Raw genomic sequence first — 18,559 nt, forward strand, 5'->3', positions numbered from 1 at the left:
TTTTACACTAACTAGCTCTGAACGTGCGCTTCGTAATCTCTCCTGACTGCTTTATAAGAGTGCCTCTTACTGCGGGATAGCAAATGTTGAAAGCAAAAAATACTAGTGCTGGCCCACAATATAGATTTACATTAGAAATGAGTGAGGTTGAGGTAGCAAACAAATATATTGCATTCAAATTATATATATATATATATATATAATGTATATATAACTATACAATGGTAGGATTTAAAATTATAAATTGCAAATTAAATTATTAAGTTATTAATGCATTGTAATATATAATTAATATATCATATTTAAATAAATATTATATAAATATTTGATGTACTACTATAAATACTACTTTTACTATATACTACAACTTTTCATAATATTAAATATATTAAATTATATAGTTATAAATAAATTGTATAATTATTAAATTACACATTTTTAATTGTTTTATTTCATAGTTTAATATATAATATTTTAAATACCTAAGTAATCTAGGTAATATGTAGTTATTTATTAATTTATTGTTTGCATTTAAATTTAAATGTAGATGGATAAATATGTTTCAAATTATTAAATGTAATAAATTATTTAACTATTAATTATACATAAATAATGATATAATAATTATACATTTTAAAAATGGTAAACAAATTAAATTAAGTTTAAATGTAATTATAAACGAATTAAAATCTAAATAAATGATGTAATGATAAAATTAAATAAATTACAATTTAATTATTTTTATATTAAAACAACATTTTAAATTTAAAAAAAATTTAACATAAAATTAAAATGTTAATATATAATATTTAATAAAATATTTATTTATTTATTTATTTATTGCAGTTTTTTATTACAATTCCATAACTTCCTCTTAATTTCTCTTAATTATATAATTATGCAATTTATTTATAACTACATAATTTACAATTTGTCATTTTAAGTCCTATCATTATATAAAAAGATCTATATATATATATATATATATATTATATGTCAGGTTAAGGAATTTACTGAATTATGTGTTTTGTACAGTCTAAATTCTTAAATTCTTCAGTTCTGAATTTTGTCCGACCCTTATGCAAGCATACATTCAGAAAGTTCTGCGCTTAGCCTCATTTATAGTCAGTGGTGGCCAATTCACAAGGCAAATCCCCCGCTAATGAGCTAAGAGTCATCTGTATTCTCTCCAGCTGGCCGTGCTGTTTGTTTTTTTCTGCAGTAATGACCCAATCTTGTAATGTTCTTCCCTATGGTCCTCCTCACCTGTCCCTTTGAATCGCCATTGGTCTGCGGGGGCCGTCGTGACGCAAGAGGCAAATCGAATCAATAAGCAATCGGGGAGCGAGTGCTGTGCAGATCGACAGGCCTCCTGCCCGGCCCATTTGGGCCTAATTAGCATTGATGAGCATCTCTGATGGGATTTACGCCATTGATGAGCAGCGTGAGTCATCGCTCGCATGGGCGGTGAGTCTAACCCGCTTAGTATAGGGGGTTCGTCCGGGATGCGGGGGATTCCTCACAGGCCAGGCAGGTGTGGAGATTTGCGCTGAGATGAGAGGCAGGAACGCACCAGGAAGAGTTAAGCACATTTCCAAGGGTGGGAAATCAAATCTGAGAGGGATTAGCAAACAGTAAAGATGGATTTATAGTGCTTTGGCGACGGTTAGCATATGCATACTACGCTTTACGAAATAAAGCTTTCAGGTTTGCAAAGCAATCCACTGCCCAATTTTCACAGTTTTCACAGTTACAACTTATTTTAAAACTTATTGTAAAAAGAGAAATCAATTATTTTTTGACATTTCAGTCTAAATTACACACAACATTACGTTAATGTAATGCCATGCGTTATTAAGTAAACCAAACTCATTTGATTCATTTTATAAATCTATAAATACTTATTTTTAACTTGCAATCATGCATTTTTTTTTAAGTTGTGGTAATAGGTCCTCTGAATTTCTTTTTAGTTAGTGCATGGTAACAATCATCCATTCAGTGCATTCAAAATAAGCAATACGCTTTACTTTCACTCTGTTTGTCGTACGCTAATGCATTTTCCTGGTGCACTTGAGGGTTCTGCGTTCGGTGCCCCAGCAGAGCTCACTGTAATCTTATCTTATTTTGACGTAAGTGCCTCTATATCACACTTGACATTTAGAGCTGCAGTGACTCGCCGTGTGTCCGCTTTTTATTCGAGAGATGCATGTAGGGAAAAACAGCGTGCCGGCTCCACGTGCAGACCGCTGGCAGCGAGCTCAGCTGGGCTTTGTGAGGAGCTGCCAGTGCCTGTCTCTCCCCGCGGGAACACGGAGAATTCCCTCAGTGCCACTTACTCAGGCCGGGCCCCCGCTGACACTGCCAAGCCAAATATTTACCCTCCAGTCAAATGAATAGGTACACATGTGCACAAGACCAGATAATGCATTGGAGGAGAAACGCGCACCCTCTCTGAGAAAAGCACAGGGAACTTCTACAGCTAGAATTGTCTGTTCTCGTTTACAACAAAACCAACCACTGGCTAAATCTCTTAATTACTCTCTCCTGCCGTGCACCACAGCGTCAGGCTCTTAACCTGCGATATCCATCTTAATAGAACAAACCAACCAATATTAAATATCTTAAATCTCTTAATGGAGCAATATTGACCAATAGAACAAAACTGGCCGACATTTAAATGCCTTAATAGAACAAAACTGGCTGATATTTAAATTTCTTGACAGAACAAAACTGGCCAATATTTTAATTTCATGATAGAACAAAACTGACTGATATTTAAATATCTTAACAACAAAACCGGCAAATATTTAAATAACTTAATAGAACAAAACTGACCGATATTTAAATTTCTTGACAGAACAAAACCCGCAAATATTTAAATATTTTAATAGAACAAAACTGGTCAACATTTAAATAACCTTAACAGAACAAAACTAGCCAATATTTAAATTTATTAATAAAACAAAACTGACCGATATTTACATTTCTTTGACAGAACAAAACCGGCAAATATTTAAATAACCTAAAAGAACAAAACTGGCCGATATTTAAATTTCATGATAGAACAAAACCAGACGATATTAAAATATCTTAATAGAACAAAACTGGTTGATATATAAATTTCATGATAGAAAAAAACAGCCGATATTTAAGTTTCTTGACAGAATAAAACCGGCAAATATTTAAATATCTTAGAACAAAACTGGCCAATATTTAAATTTCTTGACAAAACAAAACCGGCAAATATTTAAATATCTTAACAGAACAAAACCAGTCAATATTTAAATGTCTTAATAGAACAAACCGACCGATATTTATATCTTTTAACAGAAAAAAACGTGATATTTCAGTCTTTTGATAGAGCAAAACTAGGCAATATTTAAATCTCTTAATAGAACAACATAAACCGATATTCAGATCTCTGAATAAATCATAACTGACTGATATTTAAATCTCTAAGTAGAACAATACTAACCGATATTTAAGCCTTTTAATAGAAACAAAACCAGAATAAATCCAACCTACATTTACATCTTTTAATAGAACAAAATCAACCGATATTTAAATTTCTTAATAGAATAATATCGACTGATATTTCAATAATTTGTAGAACAAAACTGACCAACATTTAAATCTCTTAACAGAATAAAACCAACCTATATTTAAATCTCCCAGTAGAACAAAACTCACAAATATTGAAATGTCTTAATAAAACAAGACCAACCGATATGTAAATCTCTTAATATAACAATACTGACTGATATTTACATTTCTTAATAGAACAAAACTGACTGATATATGAGTCTCTTATAAGAACAAAACCCAGTGAAATCTAAATCTTTTAACAGAACGATGCAAACTGATATTTGAATTTATTACTAAATCAAAACCAGTCGACATTTAAATGTTCAGATGTATGTTTGAGTCACTAAATACAAGTCAACACTACATACAATACAGCTAGATCTAAAAATTCACAGGATCACATGTATTATTGCTATTTATTGTCACATTGGCCAGCCCTAAAACCTGCTCTATGGTAAAGCATTAAGGCAATTTAAACAAAACAGTATGAATTTTTTAAAGCAAAGAAGTAATTCAACTTGAGGTGTTGTTTGTTGCGAAACAGACAAAGCCTGTTGACAGTCTAAACGCCGCTGTGTAAATGCAATACGTCTGGCGAAGGCGCACAAGAGACTCGACAGATGCTTCGATGAGCCTCATTGTGCATCTCTAGTTACGCTAATGAGGTCAAGACCTTCAGCGGCGTGCCCGTGCCGCGCTCTCGCTCGCTGGCTCTTCTTCCCTGGCCATTGTGTGACTGGCAGTCTCCTTTCCAGCGCTTTTATTCCATACAAGGCCCTGCCAGAAGCAACGTGCACACAGCATGAGATCTCAGGCCTACGTCACTCTCACTCACTACCCCAAAGCGACCTGGAGAGCAGCAGGCAGCGCTGAGAGAGGAGGCTTTTAATTGGCCAGAAGCACTTTGAGTGAACACAATGTTCTCAGGGCCTGTCGTACGAACAAAGAACAGATTCGTCACTTGCCTCGCGCTGCCCTGTTTTAACCTGTGCCCACAGGCAAAACGTGAAGAGTGCGTGTGATGTTGACGTTTTAACAGAGAGCAGAGGTTGTTTAGACCAAGCGGTCGGAGACGGTGAGAATCAAGGCGCCGACTGTCACCTCTTGAAGAGCGGCCGGCTGGTTTGTCACTGACGTCGGATGCCATATTTATGTGCTGTAACTCACAGCGGTGAGCATATACAGTGCTGGGTGGTCCAGCTTGAGTTTGTTGGAACCGACACCAGCTCGAACAGGAATCTTTATGACCGCGTGCGTGTTTGTGAGCGAACCGACCTGAACGTGTGTCAATACATGGGGCTGCTTTTTCTCTTTGCTTGTCCTCACCTGCACAAGTTTAACAGTAAATTTCAACAGCATGTTGTCTCTCCAGAAGGCTCTCCTGAGTTTTGATGAACGCTGTTTGAAATCAAGAAAGATTTTTGAGATATCTTGCTGGTAGTTTTTCTATTTCCCTGATTTATATTTTATTTTATTTGTTTTGTTTAGGTTGTATATTACTTTCAGGGTGTTGTTTCTTTTCACTTTTTATTGGATGCCACTGTAAGTTTAGTTTTTTGCATAAATAAATCCAAAAAAGTAATTGTGAAATTCGAGACTCTTATATTTAAATGCAATTAATGGTTTAAATATTACACTCTAAAAATGTTCCCTTCTACTCCAGATGTCACATTTTATTCAATTGCATATTCTTAATATTAAATGTAAGGAAGCTGAATTACGAATGAATTGAAATTGAAAGAAAGTTTGAACTTTGGCTTTAAAAAGCCTTGTTTTAAAAAGTCTTAATTTTTTAATTAGTAATTTTCTTTCAGATTTGTAATTAGTTGATATATTTTATCATATTTAATAAATTAAAATGTATTTATTTATTTATTTAGGACTTTTGTGGGTCAAGGTGGCATAACACTTAATTTCCAATGATGCATCACTTGTGTTGAATTCAGTAAATCCCTGTCACATCATTGCATCTGAATCCAGTTTCGTTGACTAACTTTCATCTGTCATAGCGAGATTGTGCATTCTGCTCAGCGTTTGACATTTAACAAAGCAGTGACACATGAATGAAATGTAGAATAGCAATTTACAGTCCCTGTTCTCCTCTGTCGCCTCGCTAACCAGCGCTAATAATGATGTCGACACACACATTTTGTCTGTCACACACACACTGATCCTTCACAGGGGTGTCGATGCCGTGCAAACACGTCTCAGAGTGGCCGTCAGCCACAATTGTGCATGCAAAAGGTCCATCAAACTCATTCCAAGCATCCCCGTCTAGAATCGCCAATGCATTTCACTCATTACAAACCTGACATTTCCAAAACGTGGACCATATCAGCTTGACAGCGGGCAGATCCGAACTAGCGCTCCCAATCCCATCATCCCTAATACAGTCAATTACACCTCAGCGAGCGAAAATCCTTCATCTGGTCACTGCAAGTGGCCTCTAATAGCCTTTACTTGACAGCTCTCACAGCCCGAGAATATATTAGGAGCGGCGAGTAAACTTAATCACGCTCTGTCAGTGCCGCGTGTCGTACCGGCGCGCGGCGTAGTTCGAAACGAATGGCTCTTTGTTCTGCAAATGGCCTCGCGCTGCCAAACGCCACTGCCGCGTGTGTCTTTTCCGAGGTTTTATGGGTCGGTGCATGCGGTCCCGTTAGCTCAGGCCGTTCCATTGCTCACGCTGTGTAACATGTAATGATATGGTGTTAACGCTGTTGTGGCTCCGCGCAGCTAAAAAACAGAAAATGGAGTCCCGGGGAGCAATTTGTTCCTCTGGCCGCTTTGACTGGAGCACAGAGGGTTACAGTGTGGAGCCGTTCAGCGGGTTTAAACAGCGGCCCTTGTGGCACTGAAGGATACGTTTCAGCAGTCAGACTCTTGGCGTCATTAAAAGTTGTGTGCCGCAGTCGGGGGGTTTTGTGCGAAGCTACGCGCAAACTGCGAACGGCTTGGAATGTGTCGACTTTTACAATGTAGGTTAGCTGTGCGAGGCCACGGTCAACACTGAAAGACATTGTGATGAACTGAAGTCTGCCTGCCTTTCAACAAAAAAGGGGTTTCTTTTTTGCTGGGCAGTTGGTTTATTCAAGATGCGTATTGATACAAACTGTAAATTTGGCCTTCCTGCGGAGTGACGCAAGTGTGACACAGAAATTTGGCTGGAGTTGTGGCTAAACTGAGTCAAATAGCAAATACAGTAGGTGATTTATTGGCGTAACGTGTTTTAGCCGAGACAACCTCACTATGATTAGCATGCGGAGGTAATGATGTGAGAGGTTTAATGTGGATGTGTTTTTTTTTTTTTTTTATTCTGTGGAAGTATAATATGAATGGAATACTAAAAATAAGAGGTTTTTTGTATTGTACTGCAATGAAGACATTTACAAATAGACAGACAGACAACAAACAAACGAATGAATGAACAAATGAAAAAACAAATGGATGAAAGATGAAAGTCAGTCTATTTATCTATCATTTGTTAGTTTGTTTGACCTATCTATCTATGTATCTATCTATTCATCGTTCGTTCGTTCATTCGTTGTGTCTATCTATTTATCTGTCATCTACCTATCTATCCATCCATCCACCCACCCACCCACCCACCATCTATCTATCCAACTATCTATCTGACTATCCAACTATCTATCCATTCTTTCTATCTATCATCCATCCATTCATCCTTCATTTGTTTGTTCATTCGTACATTGTCTATCTATCTATCTATCTATCTATCATTTATCCGTCCATTGTTCGTATGTTGTATCTATCTATCTATCTATCTATCTATCCATCCATTCATCCATCATTTGTTCATTCATTCGTACATTTTGTCTATCTATCTATCTATCTATCATTTATCTGTCCATTGTTTGTACGTTGTATCTATCTATCTATCTATCTATCTGTCCATCCATTCATCCATCATTTGTTCGTTCATTTGTACGTTGTGTCTATTTATCATTCATCCGTCCACTGTTCGTACGTTCTATCTATCTATCTATCTATCTATCTATCTATCTATCTATCTATCTATCTATCTATCTATCCATTCATCCATCATTTGTTCATTCATTCGTACATTTTGTCTGTCTATCTATCTGTCATTTATCTGTCCATTGTTTGTATGTTGTATCTATCTATCTATCTATCTATCTATCTATCCATCCATTCATCCATCATTTGTTCGTTCATTTGTACGTTGTGTCTATTTATCATTAATTCGTCCACTGTTCGTACGTTGTATCTATCTATCTATCTATCTATCTATCTATCATTTATCTGTCCATTGTTTGTATGTTGTATCTATCTATCTATCTATCTATCTATCCGTCCATTCATCCATCATTTGTTCGTTCATTCGTACGTTTTGTCTGTCTGTCTGTCTGTCTATCTATCTATCTATCTATCCTTTGTTTGTTCGTTCATTGTGTCTGTCTATCTTTTGTTCTGTCATTCTATCCATCCATCCATCAATCAGTCGATCTATCTATTATTCTATTGTTCTATCGTTTGTTCTGTCTATCATCCTTTCACTCGTTCTATCTCTGCCCCACACGTATTGTTGAGTATGTAGAGTCTGTGCTCCTGACGCTCACTGCTCCAGGTCTTTAATGGCAGTATGAAGGTTTGTCTGGCCAGTGCTTCTGTCTCTCTTTTCCTGGAAACCTAAAACTCCTTCAGCAGGGTCTTTTGGTCCTTTACCCAACACCCCTTTGCCGAACCTCTGGGACTGGATCTGAGTCGGGTCAGAGGTCGAGGTCTCAGGGGAGGTCAGGCATTTCCTGTCCAGCTCTCTTGTTTTTGTCTTTAGACCGGGGTATTTGTGCGGACTAAATCCCTGGTGCGCGGAGCAGCAGACAGAACGGACCGTAGCTGACAGAGATAAGTTTTCACAGGCGCACAGGGATGTCCACCGCCAGTCAGGCCCAGTGACCTAGAACAGACACTGAAAAGTCATTATCGCACCGTATGACCGCATCCGTATCGCTCGTATGGGCTTTGTTTAGTTGCTGACGTTTTAAGCAAATGTTTAGGCTGTTTTTAACAGAGCAGAAAGTGATTGTTGTGATAAGTGACTAATGCCAGGGTCGTTTATCATTGCGTTGCTCAACATCATGATAAGTTTAAAATTGATCATAAACTATCAATTGAACTATGCATTGCAAGTCGCTTTGGATAAAAGCATCTGCCAAATGCATAAATCTTAATCTGTTGAGTCTGAATGCAGCGCCTCATTTGCAGCTTTATTAATTTTCATTGCATGTTCATTAAAGTCAACATACAATCAAAAAATGGCCCAACTTACTCTCTTAATCTTAATAATTTCTTGTGGAATATTTTCTTTGGAACATTCTCTAAAATATGTCAGATTATAGAAGTAAAATGCATGTGCATGTCAGTATTAATGCTAACATTAACTAAGTTGAGATCTTTTCAAAATATTGTAAATGCCAATTTTGTCAAAGTGTATTATTATTTGGAATATAACAAGATGCATACGTGAGAGCAGTCTGTCTATATATTGCTTTCCTTGTTAAAATGCAATTTTAATTATTTTGACAAATTGTATGGTAAATGTATGTCTGTCTGTATAAAAAAGGTCTCAATTCATTTTCTTAATGCATGTTTTGTACATATTTTCTTGCTTTATTCACTAAAATATGTCAGATTTGGCCATAAAACTTTCCAAAATATTGTCATTGCAAATATTTAATAATTAATTATAATTATTATGATTTGGAATATATTTAGATGAATCTAATTGCTAAAATGCGATTGTATTTATTTATTTATTTATTCAAATTATAAACAATTCTGATCACATTTGTCTGTGTAATGCACATTCCTTGCATATTTTCCTGCTCTAAAATATGTCAGATATTTGCAGTAAAACAGTTTATGATATGCATATTTGTAGTATTAACACTAGCATTAACTAAACTGAGATTTTTTCAAAATATTGTCAATGCAAATATTTAATTGCTATGATCTGGAATATATTCAGTATAAAATCCAATTTATTTATTTTTTTTATTTTTTTAATTTGTATTTGTATTTGTATTTTTTTCTTTTTTTTTCAAATGATAAACAATTCTGATCACATCTGTCTGTCTTATGCACGTTCCCGGCATATTTTCTTGTTGAATATCCTGCTTTATTCCCTAAATATGTCAGATTTTTGCAGCAAAACGATTTGCGACGTGCATATTAGTAGTATTAACACTAGCATTAACTAAACTGAGATATTTCCAAAATATTGTCAATGCAAACATTTAATTATTATGTAAATATATATTCAGATGCATCTACTTGCTAAAATGTGATTTATTTATTTATTTATTTATTCAAATGATAAACAATTCTGATCACATCTGTCTTATGCACGTTCCTTGCATATTTTCTTGTTGAATATGAGAACTTTTTAAAATATCCTGCATGCAAATGTTTAATTGTTATGATTTGGAATATGTTCACATGCATCTATATGCGAGTGGACTATACGTATACAGCACTTTCCTTTCTCTGTTTTCCTTTCTGAAGTGTTTTGGCAGCTCAGCAGTGTTTTTTTCTCAGTAACTCCTCTCACACTATCGCACCATTAGGATTGCATTCACTGCGCCTCCTGCAGGACACCAAAAACAGCGTCACTAAACAAAATCAATTAAGCGAGCACGACGAGAGAGACAGAGAGTGACAAAAGAGACGCATTGTTGACTAAAAATCCAGGCTTATTTAAAAGCGAGCGTAATTTGTGCTGCATCTAGCCTGAGCTGGCATGGTGAGAACGGTTGAAATGGTTGGAGGCTATTATTCATTTTTCATTGCAAAGACGAGACTTTTCACTTTACAGTCTGTGCACACAGACATTTCATACCGTGCACATGCACGAATAAAGAGCGTATTTGCAGCTTTTTGGCCTTTTATGTTCGTTCTCATCAACAATTGAACGCAGGGCTTGAGAAATGGCTCATTTAGATGAAGCGATAGACAACACGAGTGTGTGTGGACTAAGCCGTGAACGCGCAGGACGCTGGATATGAATGAATCATTGTGAAATAAGCGAGCGGTAATCTAGCGCTGGGCTGCATCGGTCCTGTGTGATTTCCAGCTCACCCACGGTCTCTACATTATTAAAAGCGCATTAGCGGCGTAATGGCTGAGAGATGCGTCTCAAGTCCTGCTTTCGGCTGCCGCAGCTGAGGGAGGTCACGTGACCCTGACAGATTTACCAAAAAACATGCAGAATGATGTCCTGAATGGGATACTAGTGTAATGCTTACTGCATACTGCGCTGCATACTGCCTGCTGCTTTATAAAATGTGATACAGTTTGTCATATGCAGTATTTTTCAAACAGTGGAATGTTACATTCTTGTCACAACAAATTATTTCCTTGCCAGAAGTGTTCATTTACGCCCTGTTGGGTTATTATTTTTAATGTAATTTAGTTTTTTGGTCAAGAATGTGTTAATAATAATATATGTAGTATTAATATATTAAAATAATAATTAGAGAATATTTAATTTTATATTTAGTTTTTATTTTAGAATATTTTAGCTATGTTTTTTTTTTTTTTATTCAAAGTAAAATTGGTAATAAGACACATTTTTGTAACAAATTATGGAACTCTAATTTTACCATTTTAAACCACTGCAGAATAAAAACATAATTTTAAAATAATATTAAAATAATAATTACAAAATATTTAATATTATATTGATTTTTTTAAATATTACATAAATATATAAATATTATATATCTATAATAAATTATGGTACTCTTTACCATTTTAAGCCAATGCAGAACAAAAGCAAATACTGTTGCCATTAATAATAATAATAAATAATCTATTTATTTTTTATTTTTAGGATATTTTAGAATAGCTCTTTTTTCATGCCAAAGTAGAATAAAACATGGCAATAAAAAGACACTTTATAATACAATTTTACAATTTTACAATTTTAAGACAATGCAGAATAAAAGCCAATAATTTTGGCAATACTACTACTACTATTAATACTAATACTAATACTAATAATATAATTTAATAATAACAATTTAATATTAATATATTAAAGTAATAATTACAAAATATCTAATATTATGTTTATTTTTTATTTTTTAACCAAAGTAGAATTAAAAAATGACAATAAAAACACATTTTAGAGTCCATAATTCCATAAATTCTATAATAAATTATGAAACTCTAATTTTACAATTTTAAGACAATGCAGAAAAAAAAAAAAATTGGCAACAATAATAATAAAATAAGTGGCAATAAGAAGACACTTTAAAGTCTCATTATTAATATTTTTTTATTATTAATATTAATTAATTATTATTATTAATAATAATAATTGGTATTATATATAGCTTTTATTTTAGGTTATTTTAGCTCTATTTATAATCAGTTTTAATCCAATGTGGAAATAATAATAATAATAATAATAAAAGAATACTTTATGTCCTATGCATTGTTTACTACATACCAGGTACTCACTCCATTCATAGAGCACATTCACATGCTGTGCACAGCATGCATACTGCAGAAATAGCGGTGGAAGGCTAGTACGTCGTTCCGAACACAACTGGAGCGATGGAGAAACAGCGAGCGGGAAGAGCGAGTCGTTGCTGCTAGCGGGACTGCCGGCTGCAGCTCGTTCATGCAATATTAAAGGGCTGCTGCATCATGCACCTTATTATGAGGATTGCCTCATCTGTCACTTAGTCCTCCGAGAGCTGCGGCGCTCTGTCACGACTAGTTCTCCTCCATTCACCCCCTTCGCTTAGAAAATGGAGAGCTCGGTTATTAATGGCAGATTATTGTCTGTCCTCGCTACAATGACGTCTGAATAAAGAGAAATCTCATTAACACGGCCCGTTAGTGTCGCTCCCTTGAGAAATCCTCTCTAGCGAGCGCCGCTTTTGTATCGGGGAAGATAAATATTTGTGGAGATGCTGTTCAATCCAATTTTAGGTGCTGTTTTGTGTTTGCAGATATCTTTCTGTTGCTCTAAAACGGAGGGCAAATAGAGTAATAGTTCAATTATCTGTAAATAAAGGCGATTCCAGTGAGTGACGGCGCTGGCCGCGGCAGAGAGCAGGAAAGCCTTTGAAATACCTTGGAAAATCTCTCCTCTGCCCATTCTCCTGTGTTTTATGAATAGTTTAATGATTTTAACAGCGGTCGATGAGGGTGGATCTACGTCAGGCTGTGTTATTAATATAGCAGCTAAATGCCACAGTGCCGTTTCGGTGAAATAAACCCCAGACCAGAAAGGCTGGCAGGTTTTGGAAAACCTAGAGGCTTTGCCTGTGCAATGTTGACTTTTCAAAGAAGTGTTTCTCTCGGGAAGTCATCTGAAAATGTGTTTTGTCCTAGTGAAAGCTATTGCAGGACTGCAGATACACCTGTCCTGAAGCTCGATCTCAGCTAAAATGACTTGCTTCTTCAGCTTTACTGATGCTCGTCTCATTTTCTCATTTAATAGTAGGTGTGGATCAATATAATATTAGTTTTACTAAAACACTTCTTAAAGGAACAGTCAAAAAATTTTAATTTGCTGACTTTACTCACCCTCAGGTCATCTAAAATGTAGATGAGTTTGTTTCTTTATCAGATTTGGAGAATATGCAGCATTGCGTCACTTGCTCACCAATGGATGTGAATGGGTGCCGTCAGAATGAGAGTCCAACCATCTGATAAAATCACAGTAATCCACAAGTAATCCACACCACTCCAGTCCATCAGTTAACATCAATTAGCTGCATGTTTGTAAGAAACAAATCCATCTTTAAGATGTTTTAAACTTCAAACAGTCACTTATGACCAAAATATGAGTCCGTAATACATAATAATGCTTCCTCAGGTGAAAATGTCTATCTCCTGTTGTCTCTCACATCAAAATCCAGCAGTTTTAGAGCAGTTATGGACTATTTTTGGTTTGTAAATGGTGCTTGAACTGTGTATTTCTCTCCTGATTCAGATAAGATGACTTTTTTTTACTGGAGGAAGCGTTATTGCAATGGTTTGAAATTAAAAACGTCTTAATGATGGATTTGTTTCTTATAAACATGCAGCTTTTGGATTCTCAAGATGTTAATTGATGGACTGGAGTGGTGTGGATTACTTGTGGATTATTGTGATGTTTTTATCAGATGTTTGAACTCTCATTCACATCCATTGGTGAGCATGTGATGCAATGCTACATTTCTCCAAATCTGATGAAGAAACAAACTCATCCACATCTTGGAAGGCCTGAGGATTAGTAAATGAAATCTATGAAGTCTGATTAATTTCAAAGAATCGTTTTGTTCAAATTATTTGTTTAATGAACGAATTAAAAAAAAACTGTTTGTTTTGACCTATTTGGTCATTGTTTTTAATGTGATGAAGTTTTTTGGGGGCAGATTTAATTTTTGTTTGGGGATATTTTTTATTATGTGTAGAAAAACTACCAATAAAAAAAGGATACTTTGGAATCTTGTCAATAATAACAATCATATATTTTAAATTAATATATTAAATTATGAAACTCTTTACAATTTTAAGCCAATGCAGAACAAAAAAAAAATGTAATCATTATTATATTTATATTAATATATGAAAGTAATAATTACTAAATATTTAATAATTTATGTGATTTTTATTTTTAGAATATTTTAGCTATTTTTTAAGCCAAAGTAAAATAAAAAATGACAATAAAAAGACACTTTAGAATCCTATATTTTGCAATTTTAATCCAATGTAGAATAAAAAAAGTAATTTTGGCAATAATAATAATAATAAATAATAATAACAAAACATTTAATATTATATTAGTTTTATTTTTAGAATAATATATCTCTTTTTTTTAAGCCAAAGTAAAATAAAAATGGCCATTTAAAGATACTTTAGAGGCCTATAATTTCTATTTTTAATAATGGGACTCTAATTTTACATTTTTAAGCCAATGCAGAATTAAAACAGATAATTTCGACAACAACGACAACAATAATATTATATAGTTTTAGGGGGGATGTTTTGGATGTATTTATGGTTATTTTTATTCAAATGTAGAATTTAAAAAATACAATACAAAGACACTTTAGACTTCCATTATTTATATTGTTTTTATTTATGTTTATTTAACCCTATTTATGGTTATTTTTAATCCACTGTACAGTAAAAATGGCAATAAAAAGATACTTTAAAATCTCATATCAATAACAAAATATATATGAGAATCAGTTTGTTCAAATGATTTGTTTAATGAACGAATCGAAAAAAATAATTTGTTTTTACTTTTGATATAAAGTTCCTGTTTCATAATGTCACTCTAACTGACATTTTGCATGTTTGTTGCGCACATAATTGTTCATATATTGCTTTAACATATATTTCCAAACCAAGCTAAAAGAACAAACGGTTTGTGAGCCATCCTTATGCATGAATGGAAGCAGCACTGTGTTTTTGTCCTCTTAAGAGCCTGAAAAGCCTTTTTGACTAGAAAGCGATCGAACTAATGAATGAATGCATGATGGCAATGTCATGAATGACACTCACTGGTTTCCTAAAGCTGCGCTTTGAGGACACGGCTTGACCCTCGGCCAGAGAGCCTTTACGTAACATTATGTAACCCGGCCGAGATTCGTCTGACTGACACCGAGTTAACGACAGAACCGTCTCCGGCCTGTCAAAATATCATGCTGCTGTGTGAAAGACAGAAAGACAGAAACCTTGCAGAAAAGTACAGTGCTGGAATCGTGATAGCCATATTCATGTACTATGGTATTTGCTTCTGATGTGCAAAGAAAGACGAATTTTAAGATGTCAAATTTTCCTTTCCATTCGCTGATGCACTGTGGAAAATTATTGTCATTTTAACGGTAAAAGACTTTCAAAATGCTAAGGTAAAAACCTGATAATTGGTTAACCTGAAGTAAGCTGCTTTACTCTGTACAGTGAAAAACTGCAATAGAACTAATGTAAAATTTCATGTAATTTTACAGTAAAATACTGTTAAATTAGTTTTTGGAACTGACAAAGAACAAGTCATCTTTAGTTTCTTAGTTGTTGTTGTTGTTTTTTCCTCAAATCACTTATATTAAGGTTTGTTACATCTGTTCATTTCATGATCAGTTCATTATTGTAGTGTCATGTATTTGTGTGTGTAATGCAGACTTTTCATATTAATATATTTCGTATTTTTATTAGTATATTATATCCAGTATTAGTATTTTTAGCAACTTGTGAAAAATCAGCTGTTTGAATAATGATATGGCTTTCTTTTTGATGGTTGTTTGTGATTTTTTTTTTTTTTTTAATATATATTTTTTTATATTTTAATATCATATGATATTAAAATATATCAAATTATTATTATTATTAATTTTATGCTACTCTAAATATATTTTTATTTTATTCTATATGATTAAAAGTAACCATAAATAGATTATAAAATATATTAAAAAAATATATAAAAATGTTTTAAAAATGTTAGTTCAATCCATTAAACATTATAAAAATATATATGATAAAATCATTATGATACTATTTATTATCTTAACATTAAATTTAATTACTAATGTTATTATTATACATTATGGGCCTTAAAAGTAGATTTTTATTTTAATATTTTAGTTGATTGTATATTTCATTAAAAATAACCACAAATAGATCTAAAATAACCCATTAAAAATAAATAAATAATACTGAATATTAAAAAAATATAATTTATATAATTTTGTTAAATGTAAATTTACTGTAAAGTTCAATCCAGAAAAACTAAAAGGTCTGCACCATATTTTTTTGTACAGTAAATGATGATGATGATGATGATTATTATGGACTCTAAAGTATGTTTTATTTTATTCTGTATTTAATTAAAAATAACCATAAATATATCCAAAATAAATAAATGTTAAATATAAAATATATTAAAATAATTAACTTTGTTATTTTAAGTTCAATCCAACTTATTCTTAAAATAATTTATTATAATATCATTATGATATAATTTATTATAATAACATTATTAATAATAATAATTATTATTATTAATATGCATTATGGGACTTGGAAAAAGTATATTTTTCTATTTTTTATTTTATTGTATATTTGATTAAAAAGAATCACAAATAGATCTAAAATAATCCAATAAATAAATGTTATTTTGTTAAATGTAAATTTACTGTAAAGTTCAATCTGTAAAAACAAAAAAGGTTGGTGCCATATTTTTTTTTACGGTAAATTTCTGGCAGTCACAGCTGCTTTTTTTATTTTATTTTTTACATAAATCTCACATGTATTTTTTTTAGATTGCAGATTACACATGTATCAAATGTGAACTGTTGTTTTTGTCTTTTCCATGACTGTTTCCCTCAACTTGGGAGAAATATATTTATTGTAATCAAGACGTTGTCCAGCTGTAAATACTCCTGCAGTCCTGTTCTGTCGGTGGCGTTTCCATGCGGTGCCAGGTCACATCGTGTACCAGGGAGCTGACAGGTCTGAGGGTGGCCGACGTGGAAGCAAGTACCCTGATTTACAGCCTGTCCCGCTGTATACAATAAACCCAGCCAGAATGCCATTTGTTTGGCTACCTCTCCCTTCAAACCAAAGGAAAATATTCTGCATTTTATTTATAAAAGCCCCGTTTCCCAGGCTCGAGTCCTGAGGCTATTTCGGCGGGGTTGTAAGGGCGTCCCGCGCTCCCCGGCATCTCGTCCTCTGGCGTTTCTCGGACAGGGTGCTACTCAGGTCGCGGGGCGACACGTTTTTACGTGCGATTATTGAGCCAACGAGGCCTGTTTTCTGCCGCCTGCGGGAACCTCCTACTGTCTGTTAATTAGAGTGTGTAAAGTTTACAGCCTTTGAGAAGCTGTTAAGCGGCGAAGAGCGGCGAGTAAAGGCAGCCTAACTGTGAAATTGAATTATGAGCGTGTGTCACTGAACAAAATGGAAAGTGTGTGAGAGGGAGGAGGGAGAGAGAGAGAGAGAGAGAGAGAGAGAGAGAGAGAGAGAGAGAGAGAATCCCTGGAGCCCTGATACTTCCTCTCTCTCTCTCTCTCTCTCTCGCTCTCTCTCTCTCGCTCTCTGTGCTGTATTTTTAGTGAGCGAGGCAGAGTGTGTAGCCTCACTAGATGCTCAATAGTGAATGGTGAATGGAATATGTGCTGCACCGTCGTGTGTGTGTGACTTTAAACATCCCGTCTGTCTTTTCCACAGATGCTCCCACAGCAAGAATGGGACCACAAAAGAGGCGCCCGAGGATCTCAGGTCAGTGTCTGGATGATTGAAAACGAGCTGATGAATCTCTGAGAGTGAATCTGAAAGAGCACATCTGGGCCAGATTTCATCCTAAAATCCAAAATATATGTATATGGATATATATTTACTGAAAGAAAATGAAGTCTGTTTTGGATTTATTAACGTCTGTTTTTGCCTTGTGATGTTATTTGCGAAGCAATTAAGCATATTTCTCCCAAAATTCAGAAAAAAAAAAATTAAGAAAATTGAAGGCTATTTATAGTCATTAAGGTTTTATTTGTCTTGTGACATGGTTTAAAAAAATAATAATAATAATTACGCATAATCCTCCCAAAATTCGTAAAAAAGTAAAAAAAAAGTAAAATTTTTTGTGACATTATTTTCAAAACAGTTAAGCATATTTCTCCCAAAATTCAGTTGTTGTTGTTTTTTTTTCTGTTTTTGAGTTAAGGTTTTATTTGCCTTGTGACGTGATTAAAAAAAATAATAATAATTATGCATAATCCTCCCAAAATTTGCAAAAGTAACAAATTTAAATAATTTTTTTTACGTAAAGAAATTAAAGCCAATTTTAAAGTCATTAAGGTTTATTTGGCTTGTGACATTATTTTCAAAACAGCTGAGCATATTTCTCACAAAATTCAGATTTGTTTTTTGGTTTTGTTTTTTGTTTTTTTTGTTTTTAAATTAAGGCTATTTTTGAGTCATTAATGTTTTA

The 18,559-nt window shown here is 33.9% G+C and overlaps 1 protein-coding gene across 2 annotated transcripts in view; it reads left to right on the forward strand.

Moving 5' to 3' along the window:
* Positions 1-18,559, forward strand: part of pde3a (phosphodiesterase 3A, cGMP-inhibited) — a 98,859-nt gene that overhangs the window by 30,998 nt on the left and 49,302 nt on the right. For both annotated transcript variants that reach the window (XM_051107703.1, XM_051107704.1), the window contains exon 2: positions 17,800-17,850. In XM_051107703.1, coding sequence (XP_050963660.1) covers positions 17,800-17,850 — 51 coding nt within the window. The remainder of the gene's footprint in view (positions 1-17,799; positions 17,851-18,559) is intronic.

This window comes from Labeo rohita, chromosome 4 (genome assembly GCF_022985175.1).
Source record: "Labeo rohita strain BAU-BD-2019 chromosome 4, IGBB_LRoh.1.0, whole genome shotgun sequence".
Lineage (NCBI taxonomy): Eukaryota > Metazoa > Chordata > Actinopteri > Cypriniformes > Cyprinidae > Labeo > Labeo rohita.